General features: G+C 38.5%; 1 protein-coding gene across 1 annotated transcript in view; it reads right to left on the bottom strand.

The window, feature by feature from the left end:
• necab1 (N-terminal EF-hand calcium binding protein 1) overlaps positions 1–20,585 on the bottom strand; it is a 43,509-nt gene that overhangs the window by 5,234 nt on the left and 17,690 nt on the right. The window contains exons 6-10 of the mRNA XM_023263021.3: positions 14,614–14,750; positions 6,788–6,909; positions 3,937–4,013; positions 2,685–2,732; positions 77–189 (exon numbers count right to left, since the gene is read on the bottom strand). Of these exons, the coding sequence (XP_023118789.1) occupies positions 77–189; positions 2,685–2,732; positions 3,937–4,013; positions 6,788–6,909; positions 14,614–14,750 (497 nt within the window). The remainder of the gene's footprint in view (positions 1–76; positions 190–2,684; positions 2,733–3,936; positions 4,014–6,787; positions 6,910–14,613; positions 14,751–20,585) is intronic.

Here is a 20,585-nt window from a genome sequence, read left to right as displayed (position 1 = left end):
AGTCCTTTAGCAAGAAATGTGGGAAAAAATAGCACAAGCAGATTAAAAAAAGCAAACAAAGAGAATGTGAACTGACTGTAGACATCCAGTCTGAGCACAGGCACAGTCCATGTACTGTCTGAGAGCCAAACGAAACTCCTCCAGCTCCTCCTCCAGCACCGACAGCTGCCTCTGGACTATTAGGATGTGCTGTGAAGACAAAACGCACATGTGAAGGCACACAAAGTCAGAAGGTCAGAACTGGCTTCTGGTGTGTAGAGAGTCAGTTGGAGCTGGTGGGGTGCTCAGAAACCTGCTGGTGGGGTTCCACATCAGCTCCTTTACACAGACTCTGCAAGGCAGGACTGCTGTGACCTGATTTTGCCTCGCTGTTGAATGCAGGAGGGGCATCGCTGTGGCACCTTAATGCCAACAGCAAAGTATTCACAGAGCAAACTGATGTCTGTGTTAACGTTTAATGGCTGGTCTGGATATGTATCGGATATAATCACAATAATTCAATTTCTAACAGACAAAAAGAACATTTCAGATAAGCACAATGACTTCCTTCTAATCCATAATAGTCATTTCAGATATCTATATTCATGTCACTTTTACTATTCATGTATATAGGGTTTCTCATTAGAGATATATTACAATAAATTTGAAGATTTCCACAATGTGATAAAAAGAAGTTTCATTATGGGTGACTTTAATTACAGTTTCTGATCTGTCTTTTTTCTATTTGTTCTATTTTCGCATATCTTGGCATGAATTTGTGAAGCAATTTGTCTAAATATGTGCTCAGGGGTCCGAATATGATCTTTAAGACAAACATTAAAGTAAATCTTGCCGTCCTTTACTTGTGAAGGAGAAAATGTTCCTGTTCAAAGGTGTGAACGGCAGGGGGAAAAAAAACACTATAATCATCCCAATAGACAAGCTGCTAATCATTTCTTGGCTGATGAGGAAGTGTTGACAGGCAGGAGCATGATGGGAACAGGAAGTGAATGTGCTGCCTGCTGGCTACAAGGTGCACCGTGTTAATGAGGGCGAGTCTCCAGGAAATGAACGCAAGTCAATATAACGTCCTCTGAAGTGATGGAAACATGATTCTGTGCATGTTTGTGTGTGTCTCGGTGGCTAATTTGAGAAAACACACACACACACACACACACACACCATCAACACACATCAGTCTTGTGTTGTGGGTCATTACTGGTTGATTCGGCAGCCCATTTATTCCCAGTGACACGCCGCATTAAACCAATTACATATTGATTAATTCACACACACAGACGTCTACATCAAATTATTGATGAGGCGTGACGGTGACGTCTAATATTTATGTGCACTGTTTCATTTGTGCTGCAGTGTTGTGATGCTACTCGTGTACAGACTGTGAAACCAGTCATTCCTGAAGGAAAATGCAATTTGTGATCAAGGCGTTCACGTGTAAAATACGTAAACCTGCAACCACCTGCGACTGGTTAGCAAAGCAAATATTAGCAACCATTTTGACAGCAGATTAATTGTTCAAGTCGTTTTGCTGCAGCAAATATTCCAGACATGCTCTGGTTCCTGCTTAGGGATGTGCTGCTTCTCAGAGTTTTAAATCTCTCTGTTCTACCCTGGAAACGGAATCTTTTTTTTTGGACTAGTGGTTTATTTCATTATTTATTTGATTTCATTTCATTACCTGGGGCTCTGGGAATTTGTGATTAACATTTTTCTGGCATTTTATAAACCAAACAAGTAAATGAAATAATGAAAATAATCTGCAATATTTACACTATTTGTGCAAGAACATGTAGCTGTTGAAAAAAGAAAAATAAGCATACACTAGCAGATAGGTTGGAGGGTTGCTCTGTTAGATGTTCGATGCTACAGTCATTTATTGTCACGAGTTTTGTATTTACAATGTTATCTGCAGTAGAATTGTTAAAAACGGAATATTTGTGTCAAAGTAGCACGTTTTTGTATGATTCGGCAGTTCACTGTCATATATTTTTATCTAAATCAATGTCAGATCAATATAAATGAATGTTTTATGCATTACTGTTGGTTTTAAATATCTCATTTTGTGCAAAAAAAATGTAAATAAGGGTTAACAAAATACCAAACTCCTTGTTTCAGTGTCTGTAGCTTTAAATTCAGTCGCGCTGCTGCTGTCCACGCCCCCTTCAGGAAGAAAACTTTCTCTGTATCTGTGATTGACAGCAGAGAGCAAAACTGTTGATCGCATGGCAGCTGACAGAGACATAAGTGACTATAATGCATTAAAAAAACTAAAATCTTTTATCCATGTGATGATGATAATAATATTTGTAATACTTTGGTAATAGTTATAGTGGTTAGATCTTGTTCTACTTATGGGAAGCACCCAGCACATGATAATGTCACTACTGCAGATATCCTGCTGTGAGACTGTGAAACTGAAAAATGCTTTTAATAACTGTGTCTCCACCTCACACACCCTGCTCCATTACCGCTGCTTTATAACTGAATACTGGGCCTTAAACAGAAAGATTAAGGATAAAGACAGGAGTAGGGAAGAGGAGGAAAACGCTTGTGGCGACTGCTGTTGCCATGGCAACCGGCTGCTTATTATCAGCGTGGCCTCCCCGTCTGAGTGAGAGCGGAGTGACACAAAGTGGTCACCGCAGCACAACAAGTGAGTCGCAGATAAAAGTCAATCAACAAACCGATTTGCTCTCCAAGACCTCTTCTTCGACGGGCTCCAGACGAACCTCCTGCAGAGCGAGAAGAAATGGGAAATGACAGACGCACTTTAATAGCGGCACATTTTCAGTCGCACATCATCCACAATCTCTATCTGAGTCGGACAAACTGTTCTTTGTTGCCGCTGGCAGCACATACAAGCCGTAAACACAACACAGATATATTATAATATGGTGAAGCCAAAACCAAAATAATGTGATCCGTATATTTAGGCAAAAATCCCTTTCCTCTCATCAACATACATCAAAGTGGTTCTAAACACTTCTTGTTAGGCTTTTGACTGCCACTAATTTAAAAGAAAAAAAATTAGTAGAAATTAAATACAACTTTACCTTTTAAAGGTTTTTTTTGTCTACTTTCCTCTGTTGTGAATTATCTCACAAGTGCTCATTTTACCTTGTGACTCCTTTTGGGGTCAACTGATCTACCATTTATTACTACCATAACTAATTAAATGCTAAGATAAAAAGATAAATTGAATGATCGTCAAAGAAAAACTAAAATTGACATAACAAGCAATATTGAAATAAAAGAAACTGGACATAAAAGAATAGCAATAAAAACAATAAAAAGATAAACAAAAATGCAATATAATTGGAAATTAAACAATAAAATAACACAATTACATCTCCTTCTGCTACCTTTGAAAATAAAACTTGAGGAAAAGGTAATACAGCATTCAGGCAGGGATAAGGTCATTATATCAGATTTTCACGGGGCCAAAAGGTAATATTATCCAGATGTCTATTAGAAAATCGGAAAGAAAAAATGCAATTCGTCAAATTCATCTTTGTTTATTGCATGTTTTGTCTCTGTGTTGGCAAATGAAACACTAAAAATAGAGAGTACAGAGGTGTAACCATAACTGTACAAAAGCATGCATAAAGATCAGTTATCGTTAATGGATAATAAAAATGAATTTGTTTTTTTTACTGTATTTTAAATGAAAGAAAACGCATAATAAAACATAAGCAGATAGCAGGTGTGTGAGTTTGGATATTTCATATACATGTGCACATGTGTGTTTGTATGTGGGCAGGTGTTATTTTGTTGATATTGTTGTGAATCCACTTGCTATAATTTGAATTGAAATGGCTGGTTTGGTGAGCGGAGACAGGAAAAGACAAAAATAGGGGAAGCTGGAGAGAAAATACTAAGAAGAAGGTAGGAAGGAGAAGGGAGAATGGAAAGGTTGAAAAAATAAGGTCAAGTAACCTTTTGTTCTAGACGGTCGATAAGCTTCTGGAGTCTGTTGACCTGAATCATCCACTGGCTGTCTTCGTCATAAACACCTGGAGGAAAGAAAAAGGCAGAGAGGACAGATTTCAGACAGAAAGAGTCGACAACAAAGCCGAAGGGATGAAAGGTGCTGCATACATCGACTGTATTTTAACCATTTTCCTCCATCGATCGGTTGAACCAGATGCTGTCATAAATAGTGGCGGTGGTGCTGGAAGACATTTTAAGGTTTCCTTTCATGTTGTGCAACACTCGAGCATGATAATCAATAGAAAAGGCTTTGAGCCGTGTAATCGTAGTTTATAGCGGCTCTGCGGTTTGTTTCACAGATCTCCCGGCAACCGCAGCTGGTGGTGCCCCAGTGGAGATCTAACGGAAGACTGACTGTGTGCAAACAATGGTTAAATACATTCCAGGATGGAAAGAGACACTACTGGAGAAATTTATGGGGTGTAAATAAAACCCAAATTATCAGGATCCAAAGTAGAACGAAAGGAATGAGCAAAACTAGCAAAGTTAAGTGTAACATAGATTAAAAAGTCAGGGTGCATACTAAAAGATGTTTCAAAGCTAAGTTACTCAGAGCTGGAAGTTAAGAAAAGCAGGTGGTAGTGAAACAGCACCAGGGACAAAAACTGATAAATATTTGCAGCATTTCTGTTATTTTTCTGCAATTTTGCAGCCGTGGGTCTCAGAGGGTTAATCGCTCACAATGAATTTTCAACAATTCTCGTACAACCGCTCCCATTTCCCACCAGAGCTCCCTCAAAGCTTTTTCTATTACTGCTGTTGCATGAATACATATTCTTTAATGATAATTATACAATTTTAGACTACTAAACAGAAAAAAATAATTATATATGTCGTAATACCATTGGGTGCTAAAGTTGCATTTGATCCGTCGGCCATGTTCTTACGTCCATTGCCAAGGGCAACTTAGGCAAAATTTAGCTTGGCATATTTCTGAAATCAGTTAAACACACCACAAAAATGCAATATGCCATAAGCTGAAGAGAAATGCCTTGGGATGTCCACTTTCTAGAAAATGAAATCAGTCTATGTCTCTGTAACCCTGATTTCTTGGTGGGTAATGTTCTCCAGATTCTCTAGGCTTTTTGCAGTATATACAGTTATACAGTTGTGAACAAAAGTTCACATACTCTTGTAAAGACCATGTGTATCATGGAAGTTTTGAGTTTCCAGCGACTCGTTTAACTCTGAATTTTCTATGATGGGATCACTGAAACACATGCATCTTTGTCACAGTAAAACAGTATTTGTTTTGGTTCTTCCATAGATTTATTCTAGGTCTTTTGGAAATATAACAAAATCTGCTGGGTCAAAAACATACATTTAGTCACTTGAATTATCAGTTTTGGTGTTGTAAAAAGTTGTGTTACTCAAATTTTCTTAGTGGCATGGCCTCCTTACTTCTCGTGAGTGATCATGATTGACTACAGTTGCAGACTCCTAATGAACTTTAAATGGGACCCACTTGATACACTCATTAGACTCTGCCACAAACGTTATGGTAGGTGAGTCTGAGGAAAGATATGAAAAAGCAAATCATTGATTGAACAAGTGGAAAAGTCACTTGGAGCAAATTAAAAGATGCTTCAGATCCCAAATTCATCCAGGAAAACAATTGTTTCTAAGTATAAAGGGCGTAGTACAGTTTCTGGAGTACAGGTGTCAGTGTTTCACATCACCATGAGCTGAGATGTTGCCATGCTACGTCTAAGAAGCCCTTCCTTTAGAAACGACACCTTAAGGCTCGACTGAAGTTTGCTGATGATCACATGGACAAAGACAAGGCCTTCTGGGGTAAAGTTCTGTAGTCAGAGGAAACAAAAATTGCTTCATCTATTTGGCCACAACGATAAGAAGTGTGTTTGGAGGAGAGAAGGTGAGGCCTTTAACTCCAAGAACACCAAACATACCGTCAAGCATGGTGGTGGCAATGTTATGGAGTGGGGCTGAAAAATGTATGTGTTTGGGTGTTCCAACAAGACAATGACCGCAAACAGACATGAAAAATGGCAAAAAAAAAGGCTAGATCAGGCTTAAAGTCCTGACTGAAACCCATTAAGAACCCATGGATTTTGATGAAGAAACAAGTCTGCCAGAAAGCCAACAAGTTTAGTTTAAATCTTCCAATTCTGTCAAGAGGAGTGGTCAAAGATACAACCAGAGGCTTGTAGATGGCTACCAAAAGTACCTAGTTGTGTATGTGTATTTTTGACCCATGATTTTGTTATATTTCCAGAAGACCTGTAATCAATCCGTGAAAGAACCAAAACGCTTGATTGTTGTTTTGAGATGAAAATGCATGGGCTTCAATGATTGCATCGTAGAAAATTCTGAGTTACTGGAGTCATTGTAAACTCAAGACTGCCATGATACAGATGGTCTTTACTACTGTATGGCAACTTTCCTTCATGACTGTGGTGGATAATGCACAGCATCAGTATATAGCACTGAACAGGGACACAGCTGGTGAGACGACATCAACAGCACCAGAAAAGCAGGAGCACACGGTGACTTTGAGACCTATACATAGAAATGCATGTGGACACAACCTGCCTCCTCCTCCAGCTCTGTCTCTCTTTTTCTGTCTCACACCTACACGACCTTCGCTCTCCTCCTGTGCTCTGTTCACTGGTCTGTGGAGAAACATTCACTCCGGTCCAGCGGCTTTTTTGCTGCCAGCAGCAGCAACACACTCACATAACTCAAGGTTGGAAGCAAACATACAATAGAACACAACAGCGCACGATGCTGGTGAGATATTCAACCCAGCATTAGACAGCAGAACGTATAAACCCACCTGAATTGACGAGGCTGAGGAGAGGGTTGTTGGGAGAGAGACTGCTGTTCCTCTGAAGCCTCCGATTAGAGCGACGGCCCGACCACTGGATGGACAAACCTTCTGGCTTCAGAGGGCCCTGTCTGGAGACAAAAGAGGCCAAAAATGATTCTGACGTCATGATAGTTTGCATATTTTCCCCTTTAATTCCACAGTGAAGGAGATGCTGCCTGAGTTTTAAAATCCTCCGGGTCATTCCATCACTAATCATCAAATATTAAGAACAGTTTCTGCTCAACCATCCCTGATTTGCCGGGGGCAATTTCATAGCATATAATATGATATTTAAAAAGATATTTGTGAAATTTTAGATTGATAAATCAAATACTTTTTGAGATGATTTTTTTTTTTTAAAGGCAAACCGAACTTTTTTTTCCACATTGAATTTAAATATGTTTGAATGACAACATTTCAAAAACTATTTAAGTTAAAAGGCTGAAATTTTCACTGTGATTCCTAAAGATGTCATTTATTCAGAATCTCCAATACTGGACAAGTAGTTTAAATAGCCTCTGATTACGAGTGAGTTGAAATTTGAAAACAATGAAGATGTCATGGACAGTGTAATCTTTGAGTGCACAAATGCAGACATCAGCTAGTGACGTTCTCTAAACCATATATAGTTGGGTATCAAAATGACCCAAAATAAAGCATACAGAATACTTATCATGGAATATATGTCACAAAAATAAAAAAGAAAGTTACTTTCATTAAACTTTCACAACTGTTTGTACGTATGAGTTCTATCACAAAGATACGGATAGGAAGCCTGAGTTTCACGAATGGTTTTCAAAATATAACTATGATATTCTTTTTTCTTGAATGAGCAACAGTTTTAATTTTTGAGCGCCACCTAGTGGGCATAGTCTTTGGTTTGGAAGAGAATTGTCATGTAGTTTTGTGTCATTTCTTGTTGAATTGTATTTTCTTCCTTTGCATTCCATTGGCAACAAATTTGGTTTTCAAGACCAATTTAGAGTTATAGTGGGAGTACATGTATATTTATAGGAACTGCTTAAGAGTTTACCTTTAAATAACTATATGAATTCATTAAATATAATAAGGTAACAGTTCACTGTCTCCATCTCTGTTTCTGTCAGGACCTAATGCAGCGCTAATTCCCAAATAAATGACATTCTTTAATAGTTCTAGAGATATTGTTGTTCCAACAAAGCTTCAATTTCCATGTCAAAAAAACATGCTGAAAATAGACTAAAGGGCAATTAAAAAAAATAAAAACCTCAGAAAGCATTTGACATATCAATGTTAAATTTCACAGATACCATTTTGAATATCCATAGTTTACAATTTAAAAAACAAATCCAAACAAATCTGAGCTGATGGAGGAACCCCTCTGTAACACTCACATTAATTTACCTTTAATTCCACACATGCTAACCAACAGATGGATGAGAAGTTGTCGGTCACTTTAAAACTTTGGGGTTGTTCTATAATTTAGATATTGCATGTTTTGTCAAAAACCTCCTGTTGTTCATTTTACTATTTAAGACGGCACCCACAGTTGAGCCAGCTGAAAATAAATTTAGCAAACCTGAAGTTATCTGGACTTTGTGTTATATTTGTACGTCGTGTTGGGCTGACAGTGATGCTAATGCCAGTGACAAGGTACACGCACCCACAGGCCGACATCACCTAAGATTTATCTTACTGCTGTCAAGTTGTCTGGTCCCATACTTTGAGGAGTCCTCGGGGTGTCTGTGGGACAGTGTGGATGTGTGTGAACATGCACACACATGCTGGTAGTGTATGTGTGAGGATTATTTTTTGGATAACAAAAGCTCTGTGAAAAAGGATTTCTTCCAATCGCCTTGGAATTTTCTGACTTCACACCATTATTTCTTGTTCAGTTCCAGATCAGTTATTGTTCGCATGCATTGCCAGATACTAGCAACATATACAATAAAAAATTAACAGCTTTTACAATCAACAGCTTTTACAAGCCTGGTTTTATTTAGCTGGGGCTCTGGCTCCAACCAACGACTATAAGTGACTATTTAAAGGAACAGTTTGCAACATACCCTATTAAGCTTTTTGGCTGAGAGTTAGATAACAGGAACAATGTGACTCAGTAGCGTGCACACTAAATATGAAGCTTCAGCCAAAAAGAAAAATAGTCAAGCTTTCCAGAAAATGGAATAGAAAATGATTAGATTGGCTGGATCTAAAGATAGCAAAGTCCACCCTTCACCACCTTTAAAGTTCAACACTGAACAAGTTAAGTGTATTTTTTTCCCAAATATGTCCACAAACATTCAAAGTTTCAAATCAATCAGCACACTGGAGTAGTGCTGATCCTCTTATCAAAGTCTTGGGAAATAATACAAATAAATATATTTCTCAAAATGCAACAAGTCTTTACACTTAATGCACTTATTTACAGTCATGTAAAAAAAATAGTACAGTTGTTGACTTTTTCAACATATTTGAACAAGGAACAGTGCCATATGCAGACACATGATGTAAAATTCCAGTCACATGGGGAAAAGTGAGGATTTATTACACCTTCAGGTACATACAATTAAAATTAGGGGATCCAGATTGGGCTAAAATGATTAGGATCTCTTTAGGGAGCGGAAATTCCCTCATTTGAAATGCTGACATCTTGGGCCTGATGCTATATTTGCTATTTAAGTGTTTGGCGTCATCCTGCCGAGATCTCAAGAGCTCTTTCAGGCCTTCAGGTAAAAAAGACTGTGGATGCTTCAGAGTCTGACAAAAGATCTATAAAGTTCTCTAAATATTTTCAAATAAATCATTCCGATATAAGAAAAGACATCTAGCGGCACAGACTTAAAATGACTCCCAGTCCCAGCCAATGAAGCCAAAGAGCAGACTGCCTGATGCAAAAAGAAGCTTCCCACAACTCGAAAAGAATTGAAAATGCAGTTTTTGTGAGAAAACTATCAGATATCTTGCAACTAAAGGAATGTTGCAGTGAAGAATGGTGAAAATGTCATGCGAGCTGATATGTTGGACAATTATGCAAAACGCCTACAAGAAGTTATTTCCGGCAAAAGGAGGGTGGCTTCCGAGGCCAAGAATATCACAGCTATTGATATTTTTGTTTGTTTATGGTGTTGTTTACCTTAATCTGTGTGTCAAAGAGGATCAAATGTTTCTTTGTTCCAATATTTCAAAAGAACATCTCCATGGGACTGTACATTTGGTATTTTCTATCCTAACTTGACAGTACATCTCATTCTGAATGTGAAAACGTGAATTTATATATATTTTTCCTCTATCAGAATGATTTGTTGTTAAGAAGAGTATGCTAGTCGTATATGACACCATTTCTAGGAGATCGTGTTTTAAATGCTCCCTTCCATCCCTGGGAGAATCGCAGTATAATTAACTCACAAGCTGCAGTGTAATACGTCTATACCCTTGATGCATGGAGGAGGGACTCGTGGTGGGTCCCTCTCAACCACAGCTTTAATTGCTGAAACCCTCTGAGATAACTAATAGAGCAAAGCCCAGCAGCCTTCCAATCCTCATCTTCCTCCCACAGCTTTTATGTCAGTCGAGAGGGAGGAAAGGAAGAACGGCAGTTGAAGAGAAAGAGGGAATAAGAGCCTCAGAATCAGTGTTGTCCACGTTCCAAATCAAAAAAGCCATCACAATTCCTTGAGAAATAATGACTGAGCCATTATCGCAGATCAGCAGCCTGAGAAAACCTCTGCAGAAGTGTTCAACTTAATGAAAATGAGAATGCAAAGCAAAAGAAACAGAAAAACATATTGATCGCTATGTTTGAAAGCATTTGTTGGGCAAATAGTAACAAAAAAAAAAAAACTGCCAGGAGAAAACTTTTAAAATGACAAGTTCAGAATACAAAGCTGAAGTGAAAGCATGCATCCGTTTGTTCACAGCCTCTTCACATGTAGAAAACTGACCACAAAAACCTATTTAAAGCCACCAGAGAAACAACCAGATCTCTAGATGTCTGGATGGACAGAGTGATTGCTTTCCGATGCACGGGGGAGTTCCTCGAGTGAGAAGGATGTTGGAGGAGAAGAAGCTGCTGAGGGAATGAGGGATGGTCACACTTAGAAATAACATGGAGGGGAATAGAGGGAGTGAGAGGCACTTAGAGGAGGTGAGGAGAAGGAAGGGGAGAAAGAAAGAGTTTGTATTTGAATGGTTGGACATTTAAAAAACCTTTACAATCATCATTCTGTCCTTGAGAATAACTGCAAACATGTTATTGATGAGAAAAGACTGATAGATAAGGATAGAAATAGAAATCATGATAGAAACCAAAAGAAAGGGCCCTAATAAACTGAACTAACGCAAAAAAAGAAGTGTCAAACTCCAGGAATGAAAAATTATATCCAATGTGGAAGTGCCAAAAACTGCAGTTCCTCAAATGACCACTTGAGGCTGAGTCAATCCCCATAGACCCCAATACTAAAATGTCCAACTTTACAGCAGAAGTATGTTTACAGCCCGGTACAATCCTCTGTTTTGGTCTTTATAACTTTATTCCCTGTTCATGACGACTGTGCAGGGTTGAATTTTTATATAACACACTTAAAATGTAATGAGGCTTAAAAGAAACATAATTAAGGGTGACAGGTTTGTGCTTTCACACAGCTAGAGTCATTCACTCAACTGCTTTGCCTGTTTTTTTTTTTTTTTTTGCCTGTTTTTGATTACAGAAGTTAATACGAGTCAAACACTGGGCGATGGCCGGAGCCACCACACTGAGCTTCAGAACCACTGCTCCAAAAATGAAAAAAGTCAAACCATTATAACTATTATTACTACTGCAAGCTGTAAAATTATGCAGCTAATGATAAATGTTGAAATACTTTGTCCTGGCTTGTCAGCGGTGGACATACTGTAGACAAATATGAGATATTAAGGCCACAGTATGTTTGAAATCAACTCAGAGGACTGGGATTCATTATGTTGAACACAATTGTAGACTTTAAAATTGAATGAAATGTTTGGAAAATGGAAAATGAGACCTTGAGTTAGAGGTTAAAGCGTTGCCTTCTTTCCTACCTCTGCACCTCTGGCCAGACATTCTGTAAAGTGGATGAACTTGTTAGTTTGTTGGATTTGTAAGATAAATGATCGGTCTGCTTTAAACAAACTGCTTTCTTACACTTTTGCCTGCCAGTAAACGGCTGCTCAGTTGTTGAACACAGATAGATGACAAGATGTGCATCATGACCTGTCCTTTTAATACACCATCCTTTAAAGCAATGGACATTACCTGCAGGGGCGCACACACACCACACACACTACACACACCACACACACCACACACTCACACACAATATGAAATCTTGTGCCGCTTTTGCTGTGGTGAGTCATCATCGCTAATGAACTGAGCACAGCAGGGGCATGCATGAGCGATTTCTGAATACAGACTGATCAAGTGCTGCATGCAAACACATACGCTTTCCTTAACTTTTCCCCTTAATTTTTTCCTCAACTTTTCCCTTAATTTTTCAATCAGAAGCTAAATTCAGTCTCACCATTGTGTTCATTATCAGACAGTACATTTATAAACATGCTAATAATAAACTCGTAACCACATTAGGGCCATATTCTAATTGCAAACTTGGCTCACATTCACAAACAGGGCTAGTAGTAGTAATAACAAAATCCCTGCTCACTTTGATAATGGCAATGTTAAACCTGCGTCCGTTCTCTTTAGGATTCTTGGATGACGCCTTTCTATGTTTACAGTTTACAGTACAGTAAGCTTTAATGCTGCTATGGGAGCACTGAGGTTGAACTGAAACTATAAAATTGTGGACAATAAAACTGAAACAGTGGCTGATGATCATCTGTATCCACTAATCAGCCAGAACATTAAAACCACTGACAAGTGAAGTGAATAACATTGATCATCTTGTTAGAATGCAATGTTCTGCTGAGAAACCTTTGGCCCTGACATTCATGTAGATGTTGCTTTGACACATACTACCTACCTATTCATTTTTGCATTTTTCCATGGCAACAGCTTTCTCAGACAGTACTGGCCTCCTCCTGCAGGACAGTGTGCCCTGCCACATTATTATGATTATGATTATGATTATGATTATGATTATGATTATTATGATTATGATTATGATTATGATTATGATGATTATGATTATTATTATTATTATTATTATTATTATTATTATTATTATTATTATTATTATTATTATTATTATTATTATTATTAATAATAATAATAATAATAGTAATAATAATAATAATAATAATAATAATAATAATAATAATAATAATAATAATAATAATAATCAGTTTATTTACAAATAAATCATGTACAATATTAAACATAAATGTTTCCATTTGATGTATTGCACCAGAGTTAGCTTTAAGCTAATTTCCATCTGCAATCCTTTGGCGGGTCACAGTGAAAACATCACAATATTAAAATGTCACACAAAAGGTGGGCTATAAAATGCATGACAGTGAAGCAAAACATCACACACACTCTTAAAAGCACACACGGACACACACTCACGCACAAATGCAAGTTAAAAAGACATTAGTGGTTGCAGTTCTGAGTGTCCTGAAGCAGGTTTTTCAGTTTGTTTTTAAACCTGCCGATAGAAACACAGTTCTTAACGTCATCAGGCAGAGCGTTCCATGCAGTCGTAGCTTTTAGAGAAAAAACTGGCTGCCCAAAGGTAGTGCATGGAAAAGGTATTGAACAGTCACTGGTGGACGATATCCTTGTGGATTTTATGGACTGTACTGAGCGATACCGAATGAACTAGCACTGCGGAGGAGGGGACAAACCATTTCAAATTTTAAAAACAAGACACGTATTCGAAAATAAGTTAAAATTTTCAAAGCTCAGAAGATGATGCTTATCTAAAATCCTGCAATGGTGGTATTGCACAGATTTTTTTTGTCCAGGATTTTCGAAGTTCGTTTGTAAAGAGACTTTGATGACTGCCTGCCCAGCTTGTCTCCAACATGTGATACAGTACGACATGAGGGACAGGATCATAGCATGCATGAAGGTCTCTGCAGCATCCCCAGACAGACAGCCTCTAATGTGCTGAAAGTTTACCAGATTATATTTTATAGTTTTTACCAGGTTTGTCATGCGTCACTTAAAATTTTGATTATAAATCCAGCATTGCGCCGAGATATTTAAACTCACTCACAATTTCTATTTTTTCAGTCTTAATTAAAATGTCAGCACTGACAGATTGCAAAAAAAATCTCTCAAGGAACATGGCCATGAACCTAAGAACTGACTGCAAACTCCCCAGATCTCCACAACACCCAAAGGATCTGCTGCCGACATGCCACAGGTGGTTTTAATGTTGTGGCTGGTGTGTTTATGTCAGCTTATGCAAAACACCTCACTTTGATTTCTGTTCCCAAACTTTTAAGACCATCTTTCTTGTCTTCAGTTGTCTTATCCCACCCTCTATGCTTCATTACTTTCAGGTCTTAATTAGCCTCCTTTAATTTGCTCCACTTCGCCTACATGTCCCAAAAGGAAGAGGCTTTACATATTAATCAGATAAATAATGAATCATAGATGTCTGGTGGATTACAGCAAAGAGGCAGGTGTTCTTAACAAACCTGTGCTGGCATCTTGGATGAAAGCAGCCTTCAAGCCTAAAATGTGGGACGTAAATTAACGTGTGTGGTTTGGATAAAATTGTGTGACTGGCTGTGAGAGATGTAATTATGGGTGCTATTGTTCGTTGCATTTTTGTTCAGGCTTTAAAGACTAATTGTGCGTGTGAGTATGAAGGGCCAGGGAGATTTGTTCTTACTTCTCCTGGCGAGTCTGCTCGGCTGTGGTTTCCATGGCGCACTCGAGCGAGCTTTGAAGCGAGTGAAGCTGATTGGTCGTCTCCTTCAGGAGGAAGCGGGTCACAAACTGCTCCAGGTGGGTGGACTCCTGGTAATCCTGCCAGTCAAGACGAGGAGGAGGACAAGTCAGAGTGGGAGAAACTACGAAGGAGGGCTGAGCGAGGAGACGCATTTTAGATGCCAATCGAGAGTCACTCACTGTCCAGCCCTCTACTGCTAATTAAAATATGCCAACATTCATTTAGAGGAGATTACACAACACCGCTGCTGGAAAAGAGAAGAGAAGGACAGGAAGAGGAAGAAGATGTCAAACATTTGGTCTTCACATTCTGCTCAGATCCACCCTCTTAGCTGTGTTTGATCAGTCAGGCCTGTCTAATGTCAGCAGTCTGTCCAATGACTTGTGTAAACCTAGGAGGACGTCATTACAAGTTAAATGAAAGAGGATGGAGAGTTTTAATGGATACAAGTCATTGACAAACTGCGATGGAGTGGAAGTTTCTATGAAGGAAAGCTTACGACTAATGTGTCTGACTGTGTCTGTGCATCAAACTTTGTGAAGTTTAAAAATAACCTCATGGAGCAAAAACATTGGTATACTATGAAAAGGGGAAAATGTAAACAAGGCATCTTCGAAAAAACACAAATGTTTCATAATATTTAATATTATAATACATTTTCTAACTGTAATTTTCTCTCATCTTAAAAGAACAATTTCAAAAGACACTACTGCATGCTTTGTGATAGCTCAGACTGTTAACCAGCCATGCCAAAGTGAAATATGACGCACTGAGAGGCAGTTGCTGCAGCAATCAATTGGAATTCCCTCCAAAAATCTCTGAAACTGTCATCACTTCCATCACTTTACATGTTTAAGCAGAAGCTGCAGCAGACCCTAGCTGACCGCTGCACATGCTGACTGTTTTCAATGAATTTCTAGCATTAATCTAGGCTGTTTTTAATCTCTATTTAAGCACTTGTTCGGGCTTTTTTGCATGTGTGTTATTTGTTATCTTCCTTCCTGTTGGCGCCTCTTGCCAGGTCATCACTGTAAATGAGAAATTGTTCTCAGCTGATCTTATCTTACCTGGTAAAATAAAGAATTTTTAAAAAAACAACTACAAACACAACACTGATTTAGCCAAAAATTATTGTGGCTAATGAGTTAAGTAACATCTGCCAATTAACTATCAGTCGATGTGGAACAACATTAGCATTCATTTGAATATTAATCCAATTTTCTGCCATTTTTGGTCCATTTTAGTCTCCACCAACTCACAAATAACTAAAAAAATATATCTGGTTCTTGAGCTGCTGAGAGTTCAACCACCAGATATAATTCGTCTATTGTCTGAGCAGTTCATCGCAGCTTCTTCATTAAAAACAGCTGTCTGGAAACAAAGAGATCACAAAGAATGAACCCAAACAGTAAAAGCTCTAAAGCTGTAAATGCACCTTTCTGACACTTTTCACACACATGTAGTCATTTGCCCTATGATTACTGTAGAAATACTGAGTGGTGTAGCGTTGAAGAATGAATCATTGCACTTTATGGCTTTTTTAGATGTGAAAAAAAAAACAGTAACTGCCCTAATCATCACCCCTTGTTGACTCTTTATGATGCATCTTATTTCTGATTGCTGCACCAGGAGTCTGCACAGTTTGTGGAAGTCGACCTGTTTCCATTTCCATAATGTGTGTTAAAAATAACCCTAAATATGAAGGATTCTTTAGCACCTTGTCCGTCGCTTTGTGACTCAGGGATGCATTTGTTTTTAGCAGCCTGTGTTTACCGGAAAAGCTGAAGGCCAAAAAAAAAAGAGAGCGAGAGAGAGAGAAAAAGAAAACCAAACTCAATGACATTTTGGAAGGATGTCATTTGCTCTGCCTGAAACAGAGCAGGAGGCCGAATGTTGTTTTGGATCTAATCAAAGGGGAATGAAGGATGCTTGGCACGGCAGAGTTTTGCTGTTTGCACACTGCACCTGCTCCCACAGTCCTGAGCACCGTGACTGTTTGTACATTCGACTAACAATGAGGCGTTTGAAGGCAAACGCTAATGCAGGCGAGATTAGACGATGACTAATGCATGAACGTGTGACAGAAAAAGAACAGAAAGAAATACATTTCAGTGTTGCTGCCCGTTTCAAAAGCACAGTGGTGGTGTGATTTTAAAAGCTGGAATTGTTTATCAGAAGATCAGGAAGCACGCACACACACACACACACACACACACACACACACACACACACACACACACACACTAATTACAGTATATTGAGCTGGAGTCCTCCTGTGAGCGACATGAACTCTGAGCAGCTCCTCCTGAATACAGAGCAAATCATTAAAGTCGCTCCCATCAGGCCTTTCAATAAAATATCTGACAAAAGTTTGAGCAGCTTTGCTCTCACAACTATTTAACAACAAGAAATCTGTTGGCAGCACTGCATTTTGAAAAGTCACGGCTATTGTTTGATCCTCTGACATTCAGTCGGAAACACACCTTTACCTGCACGCACATTCACCCAGCGAGAGCGAGTCACGACAAAACTGGTAAAGGTCAGACTCCTGCCATCTGAGCATAGATTGCCTCCTGTGATTTGTACCTTTGTGTGTGTCTTTCTCAACAATCTGCAGTCATTTTCAACAGTTTAAGGTCTGCCTGATTTTTTCCTTTTTCCTGATCTCTTGATCTTTTATTGTTAGTTGTACAAAAGGTCAAACGAGTGCTTTGTTGGAGGCAAGAGCTTGTAGTTTTCAGTTGTGTCCTGCTTCAGCCTTTGACCAACCATTTATGTCTAGACTGAACCTTCACAATCCTAAACCTGCCCTGCAATCACTCGTCACGCTGCTTCTGTCATACAAATTTAATATAAATTATTATCAAATGATGTCAGAAATAAATTGGTCGAAATGTGAAATGCATTGTAGGAAGTGACTTGTCATAACTAGACTATTCACAACCCATTGAATATTTAGTAGCAACTAGTTAAACTCTGCATTCAGACTAGTTTGTGCGTCGCAACTTGTTTGTATATCCATCCATTATCTATACACCGCTTAATCCTCACGAGGATTGCAGGGGAGCTGGAGTCTATCCCAGCTGACTTAAGGTGAAGGCAGGGGACACCCTGGACAGGTCACCAGTCTATCACACAGCTGCATAGAGAGACAAACAAGCACTATCACTCAGATTACAAATAGGCTAGCTGAATCTACCACCACTGTGCACTACAGTATCCCCTTGAATATACACAGCGAACATTATGCAAAATAGAGAAGCACAAACATGAATATTACAGAAAATAAACATGAAATATTTGCACCCCTGTTCTCTCCATGAAGTACTTCTACTTTAAATCAGCATTGCAGCACTATAATCACTGTTATAATTGTGATTCCTTGATGTAATTGAACTGCTATTAGGCCAAATGCACATTTTGAATACACATTTTTATTTAACTGGAAATTAGAAGAGTATAAACTTTATCTTGGATTATGTAACTGTAGCAGCTGACTGCAGTGTGGCCAGTACAGGTTTATTTCCTCAGTCACATTAAATGTTCCACTCACAGCCTACACAAAACATCTACAGCAAAAACTATCTGTAGCCATGTCTGTACTAAAATATTTTGTTATAGAGGTGTTTTGGTCTGAGCTGCATTTTCAATAGAGACAGATAACTGCCCTCCCTGAGTCTAGTTCCTCCTTTTAAAGGGACGTTTTTTTCTTCCCACTGTTGCCAAAGTGCTGCTCAAGGGGAATATTTCAATTTGCTGAGCTTCTCTCTGTTATATAACACTGAAAGGTCTTCACCTCACTATGTAACCCTACGGTCAATTATGTTGGGGTTCAGGCTCTATAAATAACTGAAATCACATTGTCAGTGGTACAGATGCAACTGAATGATGACCACAGAAACATTTAAGGAATACTAGGGCAATATACAGGTGGCATGAGGCTATGATTCTTTTTCTCGACTGCATTTTGCTGTGTTATAGTGTATTTTATAGTTTAGAGAATATTATAGATCCAAGCTGAAGCTAATAGAGGGGCAGGATTCAGAGAAATAGGCCCAACCACAAATCTATGTGCAACTTCAGCACCACGGACAGCGTCACTGATTTATCAGTTCAGTTACTGATCATTTCAGAGCTTCTGGCAGCAAAGGTACCAGAAAAACATGTTCAAAATGGTGGAAAACTGTCACATTCAAAACTGGCATAAGTGTGAAAATAACAGCAAATATCTGTAAAATCTTGACATCGTTAGCAGGTTTAAATACAGTAAACCAGTGCTGGCCGATTGTTGACAAAACAACAAAACAAAAAAAGAGAAAAATTTGACCAAAAAGTTACAACAAGACAAAAAAATTACACAAATGACACAAAGGAGACAAAAAATGACAAAAGCAAGAAACAAAACGACAAAAAATAGACAACACAAGCGGGACAAAAAAAAAACACAAAACGACAAAAACAATACACAAAACAACGTATAAAGCGAAACACAAAATGACAAAAATAAGACAAAAAACCCAAGCGAAACAAAAAGGAAGCACAAAAACAAGAAACTAAATGACAAAAACATGAGACGAATGATGAAGTCAAACAAAATAAACAACAAAAAAAGAGAAAATATTACAAAAATGAGACACAAAATGACAAAACAACCATGAACAGTATAGTATTTTACTCTATGATCAAAACAACTTGTCATGGTCTAGGAATTATTTTAAATTTACAGTTTTACAAATTTACAATCTGCAGTTTACAAAATTGTCTGCATGTTTGAGACCTCTGTTCTAGAGTTATTTGAGACAGTAGAGCTAATGGATGCATGGGTATTTCAGAACTATGGATTGTGCCATAGATTGGAACTTATGTGAATGCTATGTCAGATAAAGGATCAGTAAACTGGGCACAGAAGGCCATTATATTCTGTCCTCGTACTCTCTCTCCTACTTAGGATTGGAGAGATGGGATGGCAGGTCAACAAGGAGGAAGCATTTTGGTCATTCTGCTAACATAGAGGATGGCATCCCTCCTGATCTCCCCCTTATACCGACTAGAGCCTGAATGTATGAGATACTAATTTGGATGCATGGTCTTGATCCAGCTCCCCCGCACATGTGCACATACAAATTAGTGCACACTTTTCATCTTCCAATGCAAAAAAAAAGAAAAAAAAACACCTTGCAAATGCGCGCACATGCACCCAGCCCCCTCACATACATGCACAGCCAGAGACCACCCACTCAGACACGTATACAGTTCAACAGAGATGACTGAGCTTTAGTCTGTGACTAATGCAACATCTGTTCTCGTCCTCGCTCAGCCTGTACGTGGTAACAGTCAGAGAAATACAGTGTCACGCACTTTTGCATATTTTTTGGTATTTTTAGGCTCCAAAAAAATCTTTAGTGTCATCACATAGAGGGAAAATCTATGATTTTGTGTAAAAAACAAAACAAAACAAAAAAAAAACAGCAGTGTCACCCTGTCTGACTTTTACAGCCCAGTGTAGTGAGTTAATCTGGAAGTTATTGCCAATTCTGTCCAATTTGTGCAGAGTAATTTGTTTTCATTTGAGCTCAAATATCCATTTTGAGTGTCTGCCGAGGGAACAGTGGAGTTTCGTGAGACTGGCTGCTGGATCTGGAGTCTTGTTTTTCCTTTGAGAAATGACTAAACGCTTTTATAAAGTCCAGTTCAAGGTGAATAATCCTCAAGATACACGTCCAGTCCAGATTGCTTCTGCTGTTCCTCATTTTTCTCCCCCGCTGTCTCATTTCTCAACTACTCTCTTGGAGAACCGAAAATGATTTGAGATGCAATTTGATTTTCGCACCTCAGCTCGGCAACATGTTGAAGCCGATGAAAGACTGCAAAAAGGGTTGCAAAAGTATCTGTATATTTCATTTCCTTGGCAG

The sequence above is a fragment of the Amphiprion ocellaris genome, chromosome 15 (assembly GCF_022539595.1).
Source record: "Amphiprion ocellaris isolate individual 3 ecotype Okinawa chromosome 15, ASM2253959v1, whole genome shotgun sequence".
Lineage (NCBI taxonomy): Eukaryota > Metazoa > Chordata > Actinopteri > Pomacentridae > Amphiprion > Amphiprion ocellaris.
Note: the sequence above shows the minus strand (reverse complement) of the source record. Positions and strands in the feature narration are given on the sequence as shown.